The sequence below is a fragment of the Lissotriton vulgaris genome, chromosome 5 (assembly GCF_964263255.1).
Source record: "Lissotriton vulgaris chromosome 5, aLisVul1.2, whole genome shotgun sequence".
NCBI lineage: Eukaryota > Metazoa > Chordata > Amphibia > Caudata > Salamandridae > Lissotriton > Lissotriton vulgaris.
Genome location: NC_141693.1, coordinates 357,855,145 through 357,875,221, shown reverse-complemented (window position 1 = coordinate 357,875,221; position 20,077 = coordinate 357,855,145). Strand labels below are relative to the sequence as shown.

Sequence of the window (20,077 nt, the reverse complement as noted above, 5' to 3'; positions counted from 1 at the left end):
ATGTGTATGAGATGAAATTATGATTGTTGTATTAACATATGCCAATATTAAAGTGAACAATGTCTGAACAAGATCACCAAAGAACACCTCCCCATTTCCCTCAGCTCAACCATACCTCTGACATCCATAGACGCCAATACCTCAGCACACAACCTCCACCGGTGGATAGCCAACTGCTCTGACGCACTAGTACCACTCATGACAGCACCCAGCAAGCAACAATCCAAGAAAGTCAGCTGGTTCACTCCCGCCCTCTACGAGTCCAGACACACATGTAGATGGCTCAAGAAGAGAGGGAGGAAAAACAATACACTGGAAACCCATGCAGCCTTCAAAGCCGCCACCTCCACAACCCTACACCTTCCTCAAAGCGGCCCTTCAAGTCAGAATCAATGCCAACGCATACAACAGAAAAGAACTCTTTGCCATTGTCAAGGAGTTATCCAAATCCCACAGTGAGACCACAGAGTCCCACCCTCCAAAGACCTCTGCAACAAAGTCGGCACCTACTTCCACCACAAGATCAAGCAGATCTATGATAGCTTTGACACCCAAGACTCACCCATCACTCCTGGCACCACCTCACGGGATGGCGACGCCCCTCAACAGATCCTGCTTAATTGGACCCCGCTCACCACAGATGACACCCTCATAACCAGCAGAAGCATTCACTTCGGAGCCCCCTCGCACCCCTGCCCGCACTATATCTTCCATAGAGCTACCACCACCATCGACCCCCAACTATGCCACACCATCAACTGCTCCCTCAAACCTGCCACATTCCTTGATGACTGGAATCACACCGAGATCAACCCCCTGTTGAAGAAACCATCAGCCGACCCGATGGACCTTAACAACTTCAGACCCATCTCACTGCCCCCCTTCCCAGCTAAGGTCATCAAGAAGACCATCAACACCCAACTCTCCGAGTTCATCGAAGCTAACCATGTCCTGGACTCCTCTCAATGGGCTTCCGAAAAAACCACAGCACTGAGACCAACCTCCTCTCCGCCACCGACGACATCTGCTCCGTCCTCAACCGGGTGGGAAACAGCAGCCCTCATCCTCCTCGACCGCTTTCGACACCATCTCCCATCGTACCCTAAACACGAGACTCTATAACGCCGCCATCCACGACAAAGCCCTGGACTAGATTTTTCCTTCCTCACTGGTAGCACATAGTGAGTCAGACTTCCCCTGTTCCTCTAGTAACCCACAGAGATCAGCTGTAGAGTGCCTCAGGGCTCCTTCATGAGCCCCACGCTTTTAAAGATCTACATTGCCCTGCTCGCAACCATTGTCAGGAGCCAAGGACTCAACATTGTATTATAAGCCGATGACACCCAACTGATTCTCTCCCTCACTAACGAGCCCACCATCTCCGGAAACAATTTTCACAACAGGATGAAGGGCGTCGCCACCTGGATGAGAGACAGCTGCCTCAATCTCAACTCGGACAAGACCAAACTCCTCATCATGGGGCCCAATACTTATGCCTGGGAAGACTCGTGGTGGACAGCCAAGCTAGGAATCCCCCCATCCACTAATCATGCACAAACTCTCGGCATTATACTGGACTCCTTGCTCACCATGAACCACCGGATCAACGCTGTCACTGCATCATGCTTCCAAACTCTTTGCCTGCTTCAGAAGGTCTGCAGATGGATCCCCACTGAGGCCAGGAAGATGGCCACCCACCACTCATCCGCAGCAGACTCGACTACAGTAACGCACTCTACCTAGGAGCCACCCAGAAACTCCTCAGGAAACTTCAGAACGTCCAGAATGCAGCAGCCAGACTGGTCCTCAACATCCCCTGCAGCAGCCACATCTTCGAACACCTATGAGAACTCCACTGGCTCCCAGTCAAGAGTCACCTGCAAGCTTCTCACACACGCCTACAAAGCCCACCACAATTCCGGACCAGCATAACTGAACCACCACCTCTCATGCTATGTACCCACCAGACACCTCCGCTCCGCCCAACTGGCCCTCGCCACAGTCCCTCAGATCCACAAGACCAGGACCAGAGGAAGACCCTTCTCCTACCTCTCTGCCGAATTCTGGAAAGCCATACCTCTCCACCTCAGGATCTCCTAATCTCTGACACAATTTAGGAAGGATCGCAAGACCCGGCTCTTCGGATGAACCATAGCACCTAGTCAGACCTGCAACCCCCAATGCCTTGTGAACCTCACGGGTGAGTAGCTGCGCTTAACAAGTACTGATTGATTCACTGATATTAACGTATGCATGGAATCCGACGTTTGTAACAAATGTATTAAGTTCATCTGGCCATATGCTCATTACTTGTGATTTCTTTATTCTTTCAATTCTTCTTGTTTCCATTTTTTGTCTTTTCCATTTATAAATATAATCTGTCATAATATGCTATGATATGCATAATGGTCACATTGCTGTTCAGTCATTCATTGGGGTTTGTTCCTGATTTCACATAATTCCTTATCTGACCACGTGATGTACTTATCACCTTTAAGTATGATTTCCACACTTATCTTTGTTCTTGGATACGGTTACTGATGTGCTTGGATATTCATTGTGTTGAATCTCTTTCTTTTTCTCTATGGCCATGACCATATTTGCACCCTTCAAAAAGACATCTTCACTTCCGCTATTCAGTTTATATTTGTTTTCAACCCTTGTATAATACACACTGTGGCTTTTCCGGTACTTTTAATTATGTTTTACCATTCAGACATGAGAAAGCCCTAGGCTTGTACAACGAGTGCTGTGTGTCTTCACTCATTTAGTTACCCTGATCATAAGGACTCGTACATATCAACCTGTGTTAAAAAACAGGCACAGGCTTTTACCTCAGGAAATAAAGAAACTTGCACAGAAAATTAAAAGACCACGGATCTACTCTATTGGAATGCAAAGCATATTTAAGCAACATCTCAGCTCTGTCCTTGCCCTAAAGCATGCACAAATTGGCACTCCTAGCACAATCTGATCGCCCGTACTACTACACCTGCACAACATGCCACAGTACAACCAGAAAGCTATCCTGTAACAAAAAGCATCTTGCATGTAAACAGAGGATTTCATATGTAGACTTCCACTAATGCAGAGTTTCCAACCGCCTAAAAACTAATTGTGTTTTTTATTTTAAAAAAAGTAACTTAATTATTCAATCACTATGAAACAATGACTGTTATACTGTAAGCTGTTTCAATGTTTATATTGGCATTTGTGTTGTAATTAATGTAATTTATCAAGTAATCAATGCTATATTATGTTATGGGATGCTATATTATGTTACATGGATTTGTGCAGCGTGCTAATCACCTGTGAGTGTATCCAGGCACTTGAGCAGGTGCGTAGCCTCTAGGCCTGACAGAGTTAGTCGAAGAGCCAGGTCTTTAGCTTTTTGCGTGATTCAAGATCCGAGCAGGAGGCTCTGATCTGTTGAGGGAGGTCGTTCCAGGTTTTGGGTGTGATGTAAGAGAATGAGCGACCTCAAGTTCTGCCTTTGTGGATGCGGGGTGTGTGTGCAAGTGAGGGTGAGGCTGAGCATATGTGTCTAGTTGACAGGTTAAGGTTCATATGGTTGTTTAGGTATGCTGGTCCCATGTAGTACAGTGCCTTGTATGCATGCATGAGGAGTTTGAATTAGCTGAGATTGTGTATGGGGAGACAGGGGAGCTCCCTGAAGTGGGGAGAGATGTGAGTACTATGAGGGAGGTTGAGGATGAGTCTTGCGGCAGTAGTTGAGTCTACTAGTGATGAGTGCTTGTGTGGCAGTACGCTGATGTTCTGAGACACCCATTTGAAGATCTGGTGTAGCGTGGGTTAGATGTGCAAACAGGAGAAGCTGACTGTAATGATATGTGCTGTCATATTGAGTTTATCATCCAGAATGATCCCCAGTTTTCTGACGTGGTCTGACGAGTCTTAGCTCTGGCGCCACCAGGGTGAGTCACAGGGAGAGTTTTTGTTTACAAAGGCCATCACATCTGTCTTGTCATAGTTGAGCTTCAGTCAGTTGTTTCTCATCCATTCTGCTACCTTGATCATGCGGTTGGTAAAGTTGATTCTTGGTGTGGTTGTCTTGTTGATTAGGGATAGGATGAATTGGATGTCATCGACTTAGGATCTGACGGTAATAACTTAGACTCTGATGATGTTGACGAGCAGAGTCATATAGATGTTTAACTAGTCAGGTCTGTGAGATGAGCCCTGAGGGACTCCACAGATCAGGTTCTTGGATTCTGATTTGTTGGATGGTAGTCTGGCTCTCTGAGTTCTTCCTGTGAGGTGTGAGCCTATCCAGTTGAGGGACACTCCTCGAATGCCGATATTGTGGAGTCTTTTGATGAATGTGTGGTGGGAGACTGGTCGAAGGGTGCAGAGAGGTCAAGCAGGATGAGGGGTGCATTCACTTCTCGGTCCAATATGGTTCAAATGTCGCATGGGGCCGCGATGAGTGCAGTTTCAGTGTAATGGTAACTTCTGAATCCTGATTGGGTGCAGTTTAGAAGGCGTTGTAGTTCGAAGTGGTTGGTGAGTTGTTTGTTGATAAGTAACATAATGTTAATAAACTAAAAAACTAAGGCACAACAGGTAAGGAGCCGAATGATCTAAAGCTGCAAGAAACTCTGTAGTTGGTATTGTGAAAATCATGCACAGGTGCAATCATTAGGACGTACATACAACTGAGGTGGTTAAATGGCAAAAACATGAACACATGGGAGTCTGCCGGAGAAGATTGGGTTTTTTGGTAGTCTTTCCACCTGTCTGACAGTTTCATCTGCAAACAACTTGTTACAGAACGTGTGCAATTGGAGAAAGTATTATTTGAATTTTGAGCTGAGTGGTATCACCACATGAAACCATGTGATAAGCTACTCATCCTTCATGTTCTTCCACCACGACCTCCTCATAATGCAAATCCATGGGTTGCATTTTCAAAGGGTATATTCTCTTTTTAATGAATGTAATATTAATTGCAGTGCCGGATATATTAATTTTAGTGCTTGTAAATGCATTTCAACAGGTCACATTCAGTTGAAAACATGCCATCATCATTTCAATTGGATGTCATATAATTTAACCATGCTTCATATTTATTTCAATATGCTAGGCATTTCATAATCTGTCTCATTTATCTCATATAGTCTTCAACCAGATTCATATTCTTTTTAATGAACAACATATTCCTTTAGACATGGGTCATAATCGTTTAAAGAGGTGCCATATTAATTTCAACATGTGTCAAATTACTTTGAGAGCACTTATTATTCATTTCAACACTTAGCATAATCATTTAAAAACTCTTTAAACCCATTACCTTAATGTATGTTATTTATTCATTTCGATATGTATCACATTCTTTACAATGCATGCCAAAGTCGTTTCAACCAATGGCATACTTATTTCAGTGTAGGCTATGTACTTTTTATGAAAAGGTAAATGGTGGACAAGGAGATCATTTACAATAGGATTTAAATATTTGAAGCTAATTATAATGTTCTGAGCTATGACATGCAGAATTAGATCCAAAGGAATACATCGAAGGTAAAAACAATGATCTAAGAAAACCAAATAAAGACAACATATTGTAAGATCCAAACTTTGTAATGATAAAAGTTATGAAATAAAGTGTACGTGATCAGCAAAACAACTATACATTTAACATGTCTGTCCACAATACATTTCTATTTAGGCATTGACCATAGACCAGTGTATGGTAAATCCATTCTTAATATGGAGTCAGTCCATTGTGCAAAGCAGGTGCTTTATGGATGTCGATCCCACAGTTAACTGTTGAAGAAGAAGTCAACATTTCGGTCTCTATTTGTATGTAATACGGAAGACCTTCTCCAGGACTGTTTTTGTGGTTGATTTGAGTAGACCCTTAATGGAAGGTTGCAATTTCCACAGGAGAGCTAGATCAAAAGTTATGTTGTATATAAAGTAATATTTCACCTGTGAGGCCGCAGTTCATTATAGAATTAAATCGGAACGTTTTAGGTCTGTGAATAAGCTTAAAGGGAATTACAGCTACAAGACGGCAACATTCACATGTCACCTCTTTGAAACCTGTTGTAAATGATCCCCTTGTTGGCCATTTTCGGTTTTTTAAAGCAGTAAGCATCCATAAGAAATTGACTAGTCTATGTTTTTTCCTATGTTGTGAACATTAGTTTTCCCTTTTTCTTGAAAGTGAGATTCAAAACCTCCTAGACTAAGCCCTTATTCACAACTGTCCCTATCGATTTTTCCCCACATATTGTCTGCACTGAATTTCCATATTAAAATATTAACATTTTTACATTGTCTTGTTATTACAATTCCATAACGTCATTGTTTTCTGCATTTGCATCTCCTAGACTTATAACACCGATCACCAAGTTCCAGACAGTGCTGGCACTGCTACAGCCTTCCTCTGTGGGGTAAAGACAAACATGGGAACTCTTGGCGTGAGTGCGGCTGCGGTGAAAGGTCAATGCAACACCACCAAAGGCAATGAGGTGGATTCAGTTCTCAAGTGGGCCAAAGCTGCAGGTCAGTAGAAAGTTGGATACTTGGCCCTTACTTCACCCCATGTTGCAAAGTTCAAAAAGTTGTCAAGCGTCCTGGAGCCCTTCGATCAGAAGTAGTCTCACAAAGCAAAAACTCAAAAATGCAGTCCCATCTGAAGCATGCAAACCTGCACAATTAAATAACACTACACAGTGTAAATTCATAGCATAACATAGCTTGTAAATATTGTGCCTTTACTCTGTTATAAGGGCATTTTTTGCTCAAAGGCTGCATGTGACAAAGACTCTTTATCCATGTCAGTATGATGTTGTCACCATAGTTAATGATTCCATCACGATTTTCCTGGCATTATACCTGCTCTTTCAATCCTGCTATGGAATCCTCAAGATCCCCACTTTTTTAACTCATGCTCCAGAACCCACAAGAATATGAATACAAATTAGGGGTCAATTACGATCTCGATCGAAAGGGCTCCGAACCGGATTTGGAATTGCCTTAACCAATCCGGAGCCCTTGTTTCCTACCGAATCGTTCACAGTTCTGAACTACAGAGTACTGTGCCTGGAAAGCCTTAGCTCTGACTGAATCGGTTCCGTAAGGCAATTGGGGAGATATAGCCCTCCAAAGCTGATTCATACAGCTCTATAGACTAGGTTTTCCAAGCGAGCAAGTACGATGAATGATGCGGACAGCCTTTCAGATTCGGTTTGCCCGGATCATAAAGGCTTCCGGAATCGGTCTATGGGGGCCCATAGCTGGACCCACTTCACCCCGGGCTCTCCGAATCAGACCCGGAGGTTACTCATGGGTCCCCTTTACCCAACCATGACCAGTGTGTACGACACCATGGGGTCCACCACAACATGGTGCACAATTTTCCCCACCCACCCCTTTTTGCAATCGGAGCCTATGTACGTGTTTGGTACACAGGCTCCCATAGAGTTCAATGGGAGTCCGAGCGAACCAAGTCTGTCACTATACGGATGCATCAGAATCAGTAGCACGGACTCCCAGAGCACGATTCGCTTGGAATGCTCTCCAGAACCGAGTCGTTCAGAGGGCTTTCCTAACGTGATCGGAATCAGGGCCTTAGAAGTAAACTTGTTTGCAGATTGCTGACTGGTATATCTGCACAAGTTTACTCCTGAATGGCCAAGGGGTTTCACACCTGTTTTCATCACAAATTGCAAGTAGGTTGAAAGCGCAAAAATTAGGGTAGGGGAAATGGACTACCTCTTAGAAAAACACAAAACCTGTGGTAAAAGTTTATTTGATAAAACTCTGCTTGTTTCTGAAAGCTGGGAAGACAGCAATCCTAGCACAGCAAACCTTTCGTCAATGCCATTTTTAGAAAAATAGAAAAAAACACATGCTTTCCTTACACGGCACTTTCTTTCCCATTTGTCCCCTAAAAATATAATGTATTTTGGCTATTCTCATAGTTTCCTCAATGGGAATCTACAAACACTGGGTTCCTCTAGAATCTCCAGGATGGTGGAAAAAAGGATGCAGATTTGGCATGGACACCTTTTGTGAAAAAAGGTATGACGGTTAAGTGTGCATTGCCCTAAACATCCATAAGAGGCTTAGGGCCAGATGGGGAAACTCTTAGCAGCAAAGAGGTTAACCTCTATTCAAATGCCATCTCTTGCTATCACAATGTTTGGCAAAGATTTCTTGTTGTCTCTTTACAAAGGGGCATCACTCAAATGCTCCCCAGGAGTGAGGTGGGTGCCACCATTGTGGACTCTGTATTTTGGTTGAGGGCCAGACAGGAGCCCCCTTATGAGGCGCCCACTGTGATTGGACAAAGGGCACATGTAATGTGAAATTGGAATGGAGGACAGGTTGAGAGGGCAGATTCCCATGTGAAGGAGCTAGGGAGACTAAAGGTGGTTGAAACAAGAGGCCTCTCTCCAGCATGGGCATTGGAGCTAATTGTGTTGCGGGTCCTGTAGCAACCCCAAAATAATATTGCTGGAGTTCCAAAGGTGAATGAGCAGTAAAAATAGATTTACATTTTCTTCTTCTTTTGTAACATTTGCTGTGGTTCACAACCAGAGGTCAAATGTCAGGCTACAAGATAGCAAAGCCGCCAATAATCAATGTAAATAGTAGAACCAGAAAGGCTAACTAAAAAGAAGAGACCAATGGTGAAGCATACAAAGTATAAAGCATAAAGCAAACATTGCCATATCATGAATTAATAAATCCCCAAATCCCACCCCATGGCTACCACAAAAGAGAAAGTCTGGAGGGACCGTAGACTTTGTAAAGATCATTGAGCTAATGTACAAAGAGATCAGATGCAAAGAAGATTCCAAAGATAAAGAAGATTGAGAATTGACTTTCTTTCCCAGGCGCCGTCCAAGGTGGAAAGTTGGATGTCCACATCTGCACTATATGACTGTTGATCTGTGAAGAATATGATATGCAGACAGGAGAGTCTCATTTTTTAGCAATGGTGAAGAATCAAAATTTGCCTAGCATTGTAACGGTAAGTTTCAATTCTATTAAGGACACGGAGGCGAGGATTATGCTTTTTCCTTCTTCGCTGTTTTATTTAGCTCAACACACAGCAGCCAAAAAGCAATAACACGAGCCCTAAACCTCCAAATAAAGGTAAAAGGGCTAGAACATTAACAATAATGTCATTAGAAACTACAAGTCCCATGACAGCAAGCCAGGCAGTCCACAGCTTAGTCCTTCCTCAATGTCCATACAGGCTAGAAAGGACGTCCTCTCTGTGACTACTTCCTCTTTCTTCGCGCGAGTCAAGCCATAGTATCACTGGTCTTGTTTTGCACCATCATTTCCTGGCAAGAAAAATACACAAAGCGTCAGCGGTGCAAGGAAAAGAATCCCTATGTACACCATCAGGAAAAAATTATGACTGTGAGAACAGTGAAGGTTACAACTGCACAGTAGAGGAAAACTGACTACTTACTGTAGAACGGGGGTAACTGCCTCCACCGAAGGCCCGGGAGGGATAATCCTCGCCTCCGTGTCCTTAATAGAATTGAAACTTACCGTTACAATGCTAGGCAAATTTCGATTCTATGTCAGGCCCGGAGGCCTCAGATTATGCTAGTTCAAAGCTTACTTACCACCAATTGTGCGATATCCACCACCGGTTTAAAGTAGAACCTTTTAAAAGTGGAATCCGAGGACCAGTCCGCCGCGCGCATGAGGTCCTCCAAGCGGGCTCCCAACGAAAAGGCTTTTGAAGCCATGGCCCCTCTGGCCGAATGAGCACCAAACTGCTTCGTATCAATACCTGCTTCTTGCATGATCCACCGTACCCATCTGGCAATGGTGGGTGACGAGACAGCCTTGTGCGGTTTTCGCAACGCATTCAGGAGCTGTCGCTCGCCCGCAGGGCGAAGTTCTAGGGTCGCTTCCTCATACGCTTTCAAGCATTGCACCACACAGAGTTTGGGGACGTCGACGAAATACGGGTAGGAAATCGTCCTTGACCCACATTTCGTACGGCACCCCAAAGTGAAGACGACCCCATCGGGGGAAAAAACCCTCGCTGAAACATCCAGAGCTCGCACATCCGAAACTCGCCTGCATGAAACCAGGCACAAAAGCATGGCTAATTTAGCTGAGAGCTCTTTCAAGGACAAATATCTATTCTGCTGCCAAGACAAAAAAAGATTCAACACAAGGTTAACATCCCAGAGAACCGAATATCGCGGTTCCAGGGGCAAGGAAAGGCGAATGCCCCTCAAAAGCCTACAGACAAAAGGATGTGCCCCAATCAGTGCACCTTCCACCGGGTGGTGGCCTGCTGAGATCGCCGAACGCATTGCATTGAGAGTACGATACGCCAGGCCGGCCGAAGCCGAGTCCGCCAGAAAATTTAGAACTGGCACGACGCCTGCAACCATGGGATCCAGACCCTGTCGAAGACACCAACGAGACCACTTATCCCAGGCCGAGCAGTATCGTTTCGCCGTGCTACCGGCCCAGGCCTTGGAGAGGAAAGTTTCAGCGATCCCGAAAGGCCTAGGAGCGACCAGCGTCGCCCGAAAGCCTCCACGCCATGAGGTGGAGAGAGCTCTGCATCACCAGAGGATGGGGGTCCCCGTCCGCGTTGAGAAGAAGATGCGGAAACCGGGGGAGTAGGATTGGAGAATCACAAGAAAGTTCCAGAAGAACTGGAAACCACACCTGAGATCTCCACCAGGGGGTCATCATGATCACCTCCGCTCGCTGGCGGCGAAGCTGGGCCGCCCTCAGAATCATTGAAAACGGAGGGAAAGCGTACGACCTCTCTGGACCCCAGTCCTGGAGGAAAGCATCTGTGGCCTCCGCGAGAGGGTCCGGCCTCCAGCTGAAGAACCGCGGCAACTGATGGTCCAGGCGGGATGCAAAGAGATACACCGAGAACTGGCCCCAAACACTGTCCAGCCACCTGAAGGCCTGTGGGTCCAGCTTCCACTGACTGGAGTCCCTCAAGTGCCGGGAGTGCCAATCCGCTACTTGATTGGCCTGACCCGGCAAGTATTCCGCCGTCACTGAGACGTGGTGTGCCAGGCAATAATCCCAGAAATCCTCTGCTAGATCCGCGAGGGCTTTGGAGCGAGGTCCACCCAGATGGTTGACGTAGCGGACAGCAGATATGTTGTCCATCCGAAGCAGGACACAGGAACGAACTGACTCTTTGGTCCAACAGCACACCACGAAGGACCCCGCCAACAGCTCTAAGCAGTTGATATGCAGTTCCTGCTCCCCGGACGACCAGGCGCCGCCTGTAGAGAACTCTCTGCAACGGGCGCCCCAACCGGCTCTGCTGGCGTCGGACTTTATCACCAAGTCCGGAACTGGTCCGAAAATCGCCCGACCATTCCAGGCCTCCATATGAGCGAGCCACCATGCCATTTCCTCCTTCACTTCGGCGGAGAGAGGGACCACCTGATCGTAGGTCAATCCCCGACGTAGATGGTGTGCCTTGAGGCGCTGAAGGGCCCGATAGTGTAGGGGACCCGGGAAGATTGCCTGGATGGATGAAGAAAGTAACCCCACCACCCGGCAATCTGGCGGAGGGAAGTGTGAGACCTTGAGATCGTCTGGCGCAAAATGTGACGGATCTTCCCTATCTTCCTGGGTGGTAAACTCAGGGTGCACTGCACCGAGTCCACCGTAAAACCCAGAAACACCAACGACTGAGAAGGAGAGAGAACCGACTTTTCCTCGTTCACGACAAACCCCAGCCCCTGGAGCAGGGACACTGTCTGCTGAAGTTGAAGCAATAGCTTCTTGGGACATTGCGCCATCAACAGGATGTCGTCCAAATAGACAATCATCCGCACCCCTTGGCTCCCCAAGTGTTCCACCAACGGGTGGAGTAGCTTGGTGACGCATCAAGGCGCTGAGGAAAGCCCGAATGGAAGGGCGATAAACTCAAAAACCTGGCCCCTCCACCGGAATTGAAGAAAACGACGGTGCAGGGGGTGAATGGGCACCACCAGATATGTGTCTTTGAGGTCCAGCCGGACCATCCAATCGCCGGGAAGTAGCACGTCCCGCAACAGATGGATACCTTCCATCTTGAAATGCCGGTAAACCAACCATCCATTGAACTCCTTGAGGTTGATTACCGGTCGCTTGCCCCATCCGTCTTTTCCACTAGGAATAGATTGCTCAGAAAACCGGAGGGTATTGCGTCAAAAGACAAATGGCTCCCTTTTTCAGTAAGTCGAGACCTCTCTGTCGACCAACTGCGCATCTGCGTGAGAAAAAACGATAGGATGTGGAGGCCTTCGCTGGTAGGGTCGATCGTAAAAGTCTATGCGAAATCCTCGGACGGTCTGCAAGACCCAAGAGTCCGATGTGATCGCGGCCCAGGCCTCCGGAAATAAAGCCAACCGCCCCCCAATGCGGACCTGAGCCGCCGGGATGACACTCACCGTTTGAACTGTTTCCAGCGGTGTTCTTGAAACTACCTCTGCCTCGGAAGCCCTGGCCCCTGGTGGGGTAGAAGGTGTTGTAGTTGGAGGAGGCGTTAAATTGACCTAGCCCGGAGCCTTGATTCCTGTTGCCAGCCTGCTGCTGACCGCCACGGCCGGTCGCGCGGCCCCCACCGCGACCAGCCCCCCGGGAGAAACGCTGTTGGAAAACCTTTTTAATGCTTGATTGAGCCCTGTCCAGGGACGTAAAGGTGGAAACGAATTTCCCCAACTCTTTAATGAAAGGGTCCCCAAAGAGTCCCCCTTGGGCCACCGCCCCCGCCTCAGAAGAGGCCAAGTCACCCAGCTTCGGGTCCAATTTAATTAAGAGGGACCTACGACGCTCGGTCGAGAGGGCGCAATTTGCATTGCCCAGGAAAACTACCACTCTCTGAGCCCAATTAGAGAGCACGTCTGGAGAAATGGCCGTCCCTGACACTTTAGCCTCCTCAGCCATGTCTAGTATCTTCGTGATCGGGCCTATGGCATCCAAAAGTTTATCCTGGCAGGAACGCCAGGACCGATCAATCCCCTTGCGAGGATCTTTAACGAATTTGGCAAGGAAGGTGGCCATCTTTGGGTCTATTTCTGGAGTAAGGGCCACCTTGCCCTCCAATATAGGCCTAGGGCACTCTCCCCGCAGACAACTCCTCGCCTCATTCGCCAGGGGTTTGCGGAGGCGCCCTGCGACGAACTTCGCCACCTTCTCCTTCTCCCCCGGGGTCCAGGCAGCCGACCGCGGATGCATTATTTCATCCGGGTCAAGCATGCCCGAGCTGTCCTGGGGCAAGTCGGCGGCGGAGCCCGAAGGGTGCCAAGAACGCACAGATTCCTCCTCGTCATCCGTGTCTGCCGGTGACATACCACCCGGGGACAAGGGAGCCGTGACTATGGACCCCGAAGGGCCCGGGGTTGGTGGAGGTGCAGGGGTAGGCGCGGTCGCCTTGGCCAAAAAGGTGTCACGCAAGCGCTCAAAGGCGTCCCTGTCCACACCCTGCGCCGCCCCAGAAACACCGTCCTTACACATCCTCTTAGGGGCAGGCGGGACACTGCTAGCTGGGACCACTGACGGGTCTGCGACCCCTAGATGGGCCTGAGTTACCCTCTCACACTCCTGAATAATGCGGGCAGACAGGCGGTCCTCCATAGGGCCTACTATCTCCTACACACAGCGGTAAATAGAGCTGTCAACTGCGTTGTAGAATTCCTCATCATTTAAGTATTGATGGGATTCCCCTTCCTCATAATATTCCTCCTGATCCATGGCCCAACTAGCAGGGAACTGGGAGGCACAAAATCAGGACAGCAGGCAGCACCTGCGCAAATTTTGGTGCAGAGCGAATCTGCCGCTTTTGGCCCCAGTGTAACCGGAGGGGGGGGGACACAGACCCCAAGCGCGCCGACCCTTACAAGAACCGGGTCCAACCACCTCCATGGGCGCTTGCGATATGGTTGAAGCAGGGATTACTATCGTGTCCTGACAAAGAAAACGCCCGTAGGCGGCACAGCGGTTATAACCGCTTTACAGACCCCAGCGGGGCGTCACTTTTTCCAAAGAATCAGGGCAGAGTACTGACCCAGGACGGACCCGGGCATAGCGGTGAGGCGGTAACAGGGCTCCGGCGGCTCGCTCTCCCCAGCGCGGTTCCCCTGAGGAGAAAGACCGCGCTGAGACCAGCGAGACGCTCCGGCGCCCCCTAGCGGCCGGAGGAGGCCGCGAACTGGGCAAAAGTCGCGTAAGGACCGCGAATGTCCCCGCGACTATTAAGGGCTCTGAAAAGGAAACAGAGCAACAGGCAAAGAGTTCCACACAAATGAGGAGATAAGGAGTAACACTTAACTGGCTGCGAAGCAGCGAAGAAAGAGGAAGTAGTCACAGAGAGGACGTCATTTCTAGCCTGTATGGACATTGAGGAAGGACTAAGCTGTGGACTGCCTGGCTTGCTGTCATGGGACTTGTAGTTTCTAATGAAATTTTTTGTTAATGTTCTAGCCCTTTTACCTTTGTTTGGAGATTTAGGGCTCGTGTTATTGCTTTTTGGCTGCTGTGTGTTGAGCTAAATAAAAAAACGAAGAAGGAAAAAGCATAATCTGAAGCCTCCGGTCCTGACATAGAATTCAGGTTATCAATGTGGGAAGATAAATCAATCAACTGGGTGTATAGACTATGGGCCTGATTCACAGAACTAACTTAAGACAAAATCTTAAACTTACTACCATGTTGGTATTCACAGAAGGCACTTACTCATTTTGGTATTCACAGAAGGCGCTTACTCATTTCGGTATTCACAGAAGTTAGGAGTCCTAACTTTAGGACTCCTAAATGCCTTCTGTGAATACCGAAAATCTTAAAGTTAGGATTTTTCTCAGTTTAGGAGTCCTAAAGTTAGGATTCCCAACTTCTGTAAATACCAAAATGAGTAAGTGCCTTCTGTGAATACCAAAATGGTTGTAAGTTTAGGATTTTGTCTTAGTTCTGTGAATCGGGCCCTATGTACCTAAGGCTTTATGGACAGTTCCAATGAGATCAGTCTCCGCGCAATAAACATTTAGTGGACTTCAAGCTGTCTTCCCATTCAATGGTGTTCACCCGACTAGGATCAGTGGCTCAGTATGAATGTTGGATGCACAGTGGTAATGTACATTAGACTCTGATGCAAGAATAAGTGTGAATATTCAATATGGGTGGGTAGGTGTCAAATGATGCAAGGTTATGAAGGAACAAGGGACGTTCCCTTAGTGTATGAGAAGCAAGAGGTGGGAGAAGACCAATGCTGGGAGGGGGGTTATGCACTTGATAAGCAAGATCTCATGAAGAAGTGACAGGTCTGTTATCTAGACAAAAATAGTGTTAAGAAACTGTAAAAGTGTTTTAGAATAGAAAAAGGTGAATTTGGACTAAAACATCAGTTATCCTGGCACCAAGATGAGTTCATTTAAAAACGAATTCTATTACTTAGTGGTCAAATCAATTGAACTGGTTAACGCAAATGGAGGAGAATCAAATATGTTGATGTGTGAGAAATAATAATCATAATTTCTTCCCACTGGGGAACCTCAATGACATTAACTTATTTGGAATGTGATTTGATGCCAATATTTTGTAAACAAAGAAATGCCCATTGGTTGCTTACTTATAAGGCACAGTTTTTAAGATGCAGTTTTATGGAGTGCGCAAAATCATGATTGGGACTAAGAGAGACTATTTTATCTTAGTGACTTCTGGTTTGTAGGAAAAGTGCATGTGCAAGGCCATTGTAAAGGGCTCTTTTGAGAATTTGAACAAATGACAACAGACTTTAGGGTTCTATTGCCACTGGGAAAACTATAGAAGTCCAAAAACAAATGAGCTCCTCTGTGCTATAAACTTGGCTCAGTCTTGGGGGAATAATGGCTCCCCCCAAAAAACACTAGTGTACTAGTACATGGGTTGGGGAATGGAGAAATGTGAGCTGAGAAAAATTCAACAACTGTCAGGACTTTTGAACTTCTTCTGTAACGTCTTTTTGCACAAGGCCATTCAGTAGACAGATGCGTTTGGCCATGTCAGGGGCATGTTGTTCACACCACGGCCCAGAGTAACATATATTTTGTGCTGGGTTTGCGTCAAAAAAGTGACGCAAACCTGTGCAAATGAAAGTAGCAGAAACCGGCACAAAGACCTTCTTTGCATTATTCTGCGTCAAGTGGACTTTCCATTGGTAGCACGTGGGAGTTCCCAAGCAACACCAATGGTTTTTGATGCAAACCTCTATCTCTTAACAACAGTAGACAGGGGTTTCATTAAAAAAATACCACTTGAAAGCAGGCATCAAAAAGCATAAATGCTTTCATTTCACCTTACTTTTCCCACTTTGCATGTGTCCTGCACTGTACAGCACACATCCAAAGCAGGCAATGTTGTAAAGTTTGTCTAACCATAGTATTTTGCATTGGAAGGTTACCTTTCCAGTGCAAAAACTAAGCTAGACTCACAGAGACACCTTTGTACTATGTTGACAAGGTTTGTGTGTGGCGCTTGGCGGCCTAATTGTGCGCTGGTGCTAGGGAGAAATCAAGTACCTGCTCTATCCCTGACACACAATGCAGTGCAGGAACTTTGGGTACTGGTCTGCATTGAGTGACAGTTTTGTTAATCTGGGATCAACTATGGAGGTTATTGCATTTATTTAGAAAAGACCTAGAAATGTTACAGGTGTCTCTGTGTGACCACCAAAAGATTAACATGTTGAAACAACACCATTGGAGTGGAGATTTTGAGTTGTCCTAGTTATATAAATGGCCATGGGGCTAGTAAATAAGAGAATCATAGTGATGCCTTTTACTGAGTTTCCACAGTCTTGGAAACTGTGTGTTTGTTGGAAAGGAAGATGTCTTAAAAAGTTACATTTGCATTGGACAAAACAAAGTAGCCTCGGGCAATGAGCTAATCAGGAAAATCAGATGTCTACTAGAAATAGTAGGAGTGTAGGTTTTACAGTGCCCTAGGTGGAACATCATATAGAGAGGTCACATAGTGAAAGTCTGGATTGATATTTGGCTGAACCTTTATACTATACATGGTGAGCAAGAGTTAGGGGTGGACACCAATGGCAGAAACTTAGGTGACCTCCCCAATTACTGTATGACTTCTGGCACATTGGAAAGGAAGGATCACAACCTCTACCAACTTAACTGATTACAGGAAGACATGGAAAGAGTTTGAGAGAAGTGGGGCATGTTGAACGAACCAACGTTTTCATGGCATGTAACAGAGTAATCATGATGTAGTGTTGTTTCTGCATGATATGATTGAAAAGTATCATTTGGACAGGGTGGGAATGGGAGTGAGATAGCCTGTGGTGACTGACCAGTCTAAGAAGGAAGTTAGCAGAGAAAGAGTTGCATTCTGCAAACAGAGGTCCCCTGGCTAAGCCTGCTGATGAGGGGTGTTACCCCGAAACCAGTCCCAGGATGCTTGTTTCTAGTCCAGGGAAGACCTGGCTTGGCAGTTCGGGCTGGACTGTTCCCATGAGGCACTGGGTCAAGACTGATTTGCATATAGCTGGGTCTGAACTGGAGTGGCGAAGTGAGCTCAAGAACGATGATGGATTCATCCCAGATCTGTGACTGGGGGTGAGTGTCTAAAAAGTTTCAGCGTTAATTCCATCATCTCCTTGTGTTCGCTTTGTTCCCCCTAAGTTAGCAGGGTATGCCCAGAGGTGGGTTCCTTGCTGACTTTACCTCTGGATTCAAGCTAGCCTGGCTGCCGAGGGGTGTTACCCCGAAATCGGTCCCAGGATGTTTGTTTCTGGTCCACGAAGGACCTGGCTTGGCAGTTCGGGCTGGACTGTTCTCATAAGGAACAGGGTCAAGAATGATTTGCATAGGGCTGGGTATGAACTAGGTTGGCGAAGTGCGCTAAAGAACGATGATGGATTCAACCCAGATCTGTGACTGGGGATGACTGTCTGAAAAGTTTCAGTGCTCTGTCCATCATCTCCTTGTGTTTGCTTTGTTCGCCCTAAGTTGGCAGAGTATGTCCAGACGTGGGTCCTTTGCCCACTTTGCCACTGGATTCAGCTAGCCTAGCTGATGAGAGGTGTTACCTCGAAACCAGTCCCGGGATGTTTGTTTCCTGTCCAGGGAAGACCTGGCTAGGCAGTTTTGGCTGAACTGTTCCCATGAGACACAGGGTCAAGACTGATTTGCATATAGCTGGGTCTGCACTGAGGTGGCGAAGTGAGATAAAGAATGATTATGAGTGTCTGAAAAGTTTCAGTGCTACGTCCATCATCTCCTTGTGTTTGCCCTCTGCTACAGTACCCATACTCAGTGATACATAGGCAGGGGTACTGGAATTATGAGAGGGGCAAATTATGTGACTGAGTTGGGTAAATGTGTCCGGAAAAGTCAAATTTTGCTACGTAATGTGGCACATTCTTTGACAGTATTACTTCATTATTTTGTAATTTCCATCTATGTAAACTGTCTTAGCACAGGTTGAAATCTAATTAGTACCACTTCCAGCAGCAGCCCGCCATTGAGGGTGGAGAAGCCCCGAGCCTCCACCTTTTTCCTACATGAAGACTGTCTGTCAGGCTGAGCAAGGATCAGTCTGACAAATACTCTTTGTGTTCGGATAAGGCATCCAGGGGCTGTACATGCTCTAAATGTGCATGCACCTGGTTGGCTGAGCCAATATTTGCCAGGCTGAAGATTTCCCATGTGTGGCCTCCACACCCCGGCAAAGTCTTCAATGAGCCTCCCTCTCATGAAAAGGGGGAGCATCATTGATCGACTTGGGCCTGGGCACTTCAGTTTTAAGGCCTGAAGTGCTTAGGGCCGAGTGTCCATCATGGATGCTCATCACAGAGTGGGGTTGGGTCAGCAACTTTCACTGACTCCATCCCACTCTGTGACAGGTAAGGGTTTACTGCCTCCTTTCATTGGCTGACGGTCAGCCAGAGAGAGGATGTGGCAGTCCTAGTCCTACAGAAACCACTGCGGCTTCCCTTCTGCCATCCAAGATTCAGCCCTTTAACCTTTTTTTTGTAATGTTAGGCTGGTGCGTTTGTGTGTGTGCATGTATAAATATGTGTATGTTTGTGCATGGTTTGAATTGTGCGTGCGTGTCCATGTTCTGGATGTGAGTATGTATGTGAAAGTGTGTTTGTGCCCATTCCGCCACTGCTACACATTACTGGCTGCCACTAACCACTTTAACACTCCAATACAACAATAGGTTACAGAAAGCGGACCAGTCAACCTTTGGCAAGGGCACCCACTGTGCAGCAACATATATTGCTGCTTTTTTGTGTGACTTTTGACCTGTTTGAGATAGAAACAAAGCTTTTTATTAAAATCTGCAAGTTATGCAGAAGATCAATATTTCTGTGGCAAGTGCAGGAAATACATACATAGGCAAAAAACGTCACCACTGCTGACTTGCATACTTCCATTATACATAGGTATTGCTTCAATTTCTTACTGGTACTTGCCTAACTCAGAGTACATTTTCACCCTAATTATTTGCATAGTGCGGCATGGTAGCCTCACTATGTAATTAATTAGGGAGAAAAAGTAACGACAAGGTAAGGCTCATTCACATTTCAACAAAACGCATCACTTTGTTTGGATGAAGTGCGCAGGAAAAGTATTTTGTGATCGCTCTCGTAGCTTTTAGGGCATATGTTCTTTGTGTTGTAACAATACATATCTTCTAATGATTATGTATTCTGTGTTCAATGTAGGGAAGTCTGTGGGGCTGGTGACAACGACCAGAGTCCAGCACGCCACCCCAGGAGCTGCTTACGCACATGTCGTCGACAGGGACTGGTATTCTGATAGCGACATACCACGAGAAGCTAGAGAACAAGGTTGCAAGGACATTGCCTGGCAGCTGTTAGAGAACATCCCTGACATGGAGGTAAAGCTGTGGGTGCTGAGCTGGGATGTGGTACTGTGGGGAAGTGAGAAGGACAAAACTGTTGTGATGGGGCTGCAGAGCAGGGGTGCAACTAGATCCAAATGTTGAAGGGGGCTACGATGATTCCTGGCCTGGGCGTGCAATTCTGCTCCGCTTCCGGAGTTTGCAGAGTTTTTCCCACTCCCAGCTCTGCATAGAGAGCGGAGTA

At 46.7% G+C, this 20,077-nt stretch overlaps 1 protein-coding gene across 1 annotated transcript in view; it reads left to right on the top strand.

The window, feature by feature from the left end:
- Nucleotides 1-20,077, top strand: part of LOC147710896 (alkaline phosphatase-like) — a 224,356-nt gene that overhangs the window by 66,881 nt on the left and 137,398 nt on the right. Inside the window, exons 4-5 of the mRNA XM_086921672.1 lie at nt 6,354-6,528; nt 19,694-19,869. Of these exons, the coding sequence (XP_086777798.1) occupies nt 6,354-6,528; nt 19,694-19,869 (351 nt within the window). The remainder of the gene's footprint in view (nt 1-6,353; nt 6,529-19,693; nt 19,870-20,077) is intronic.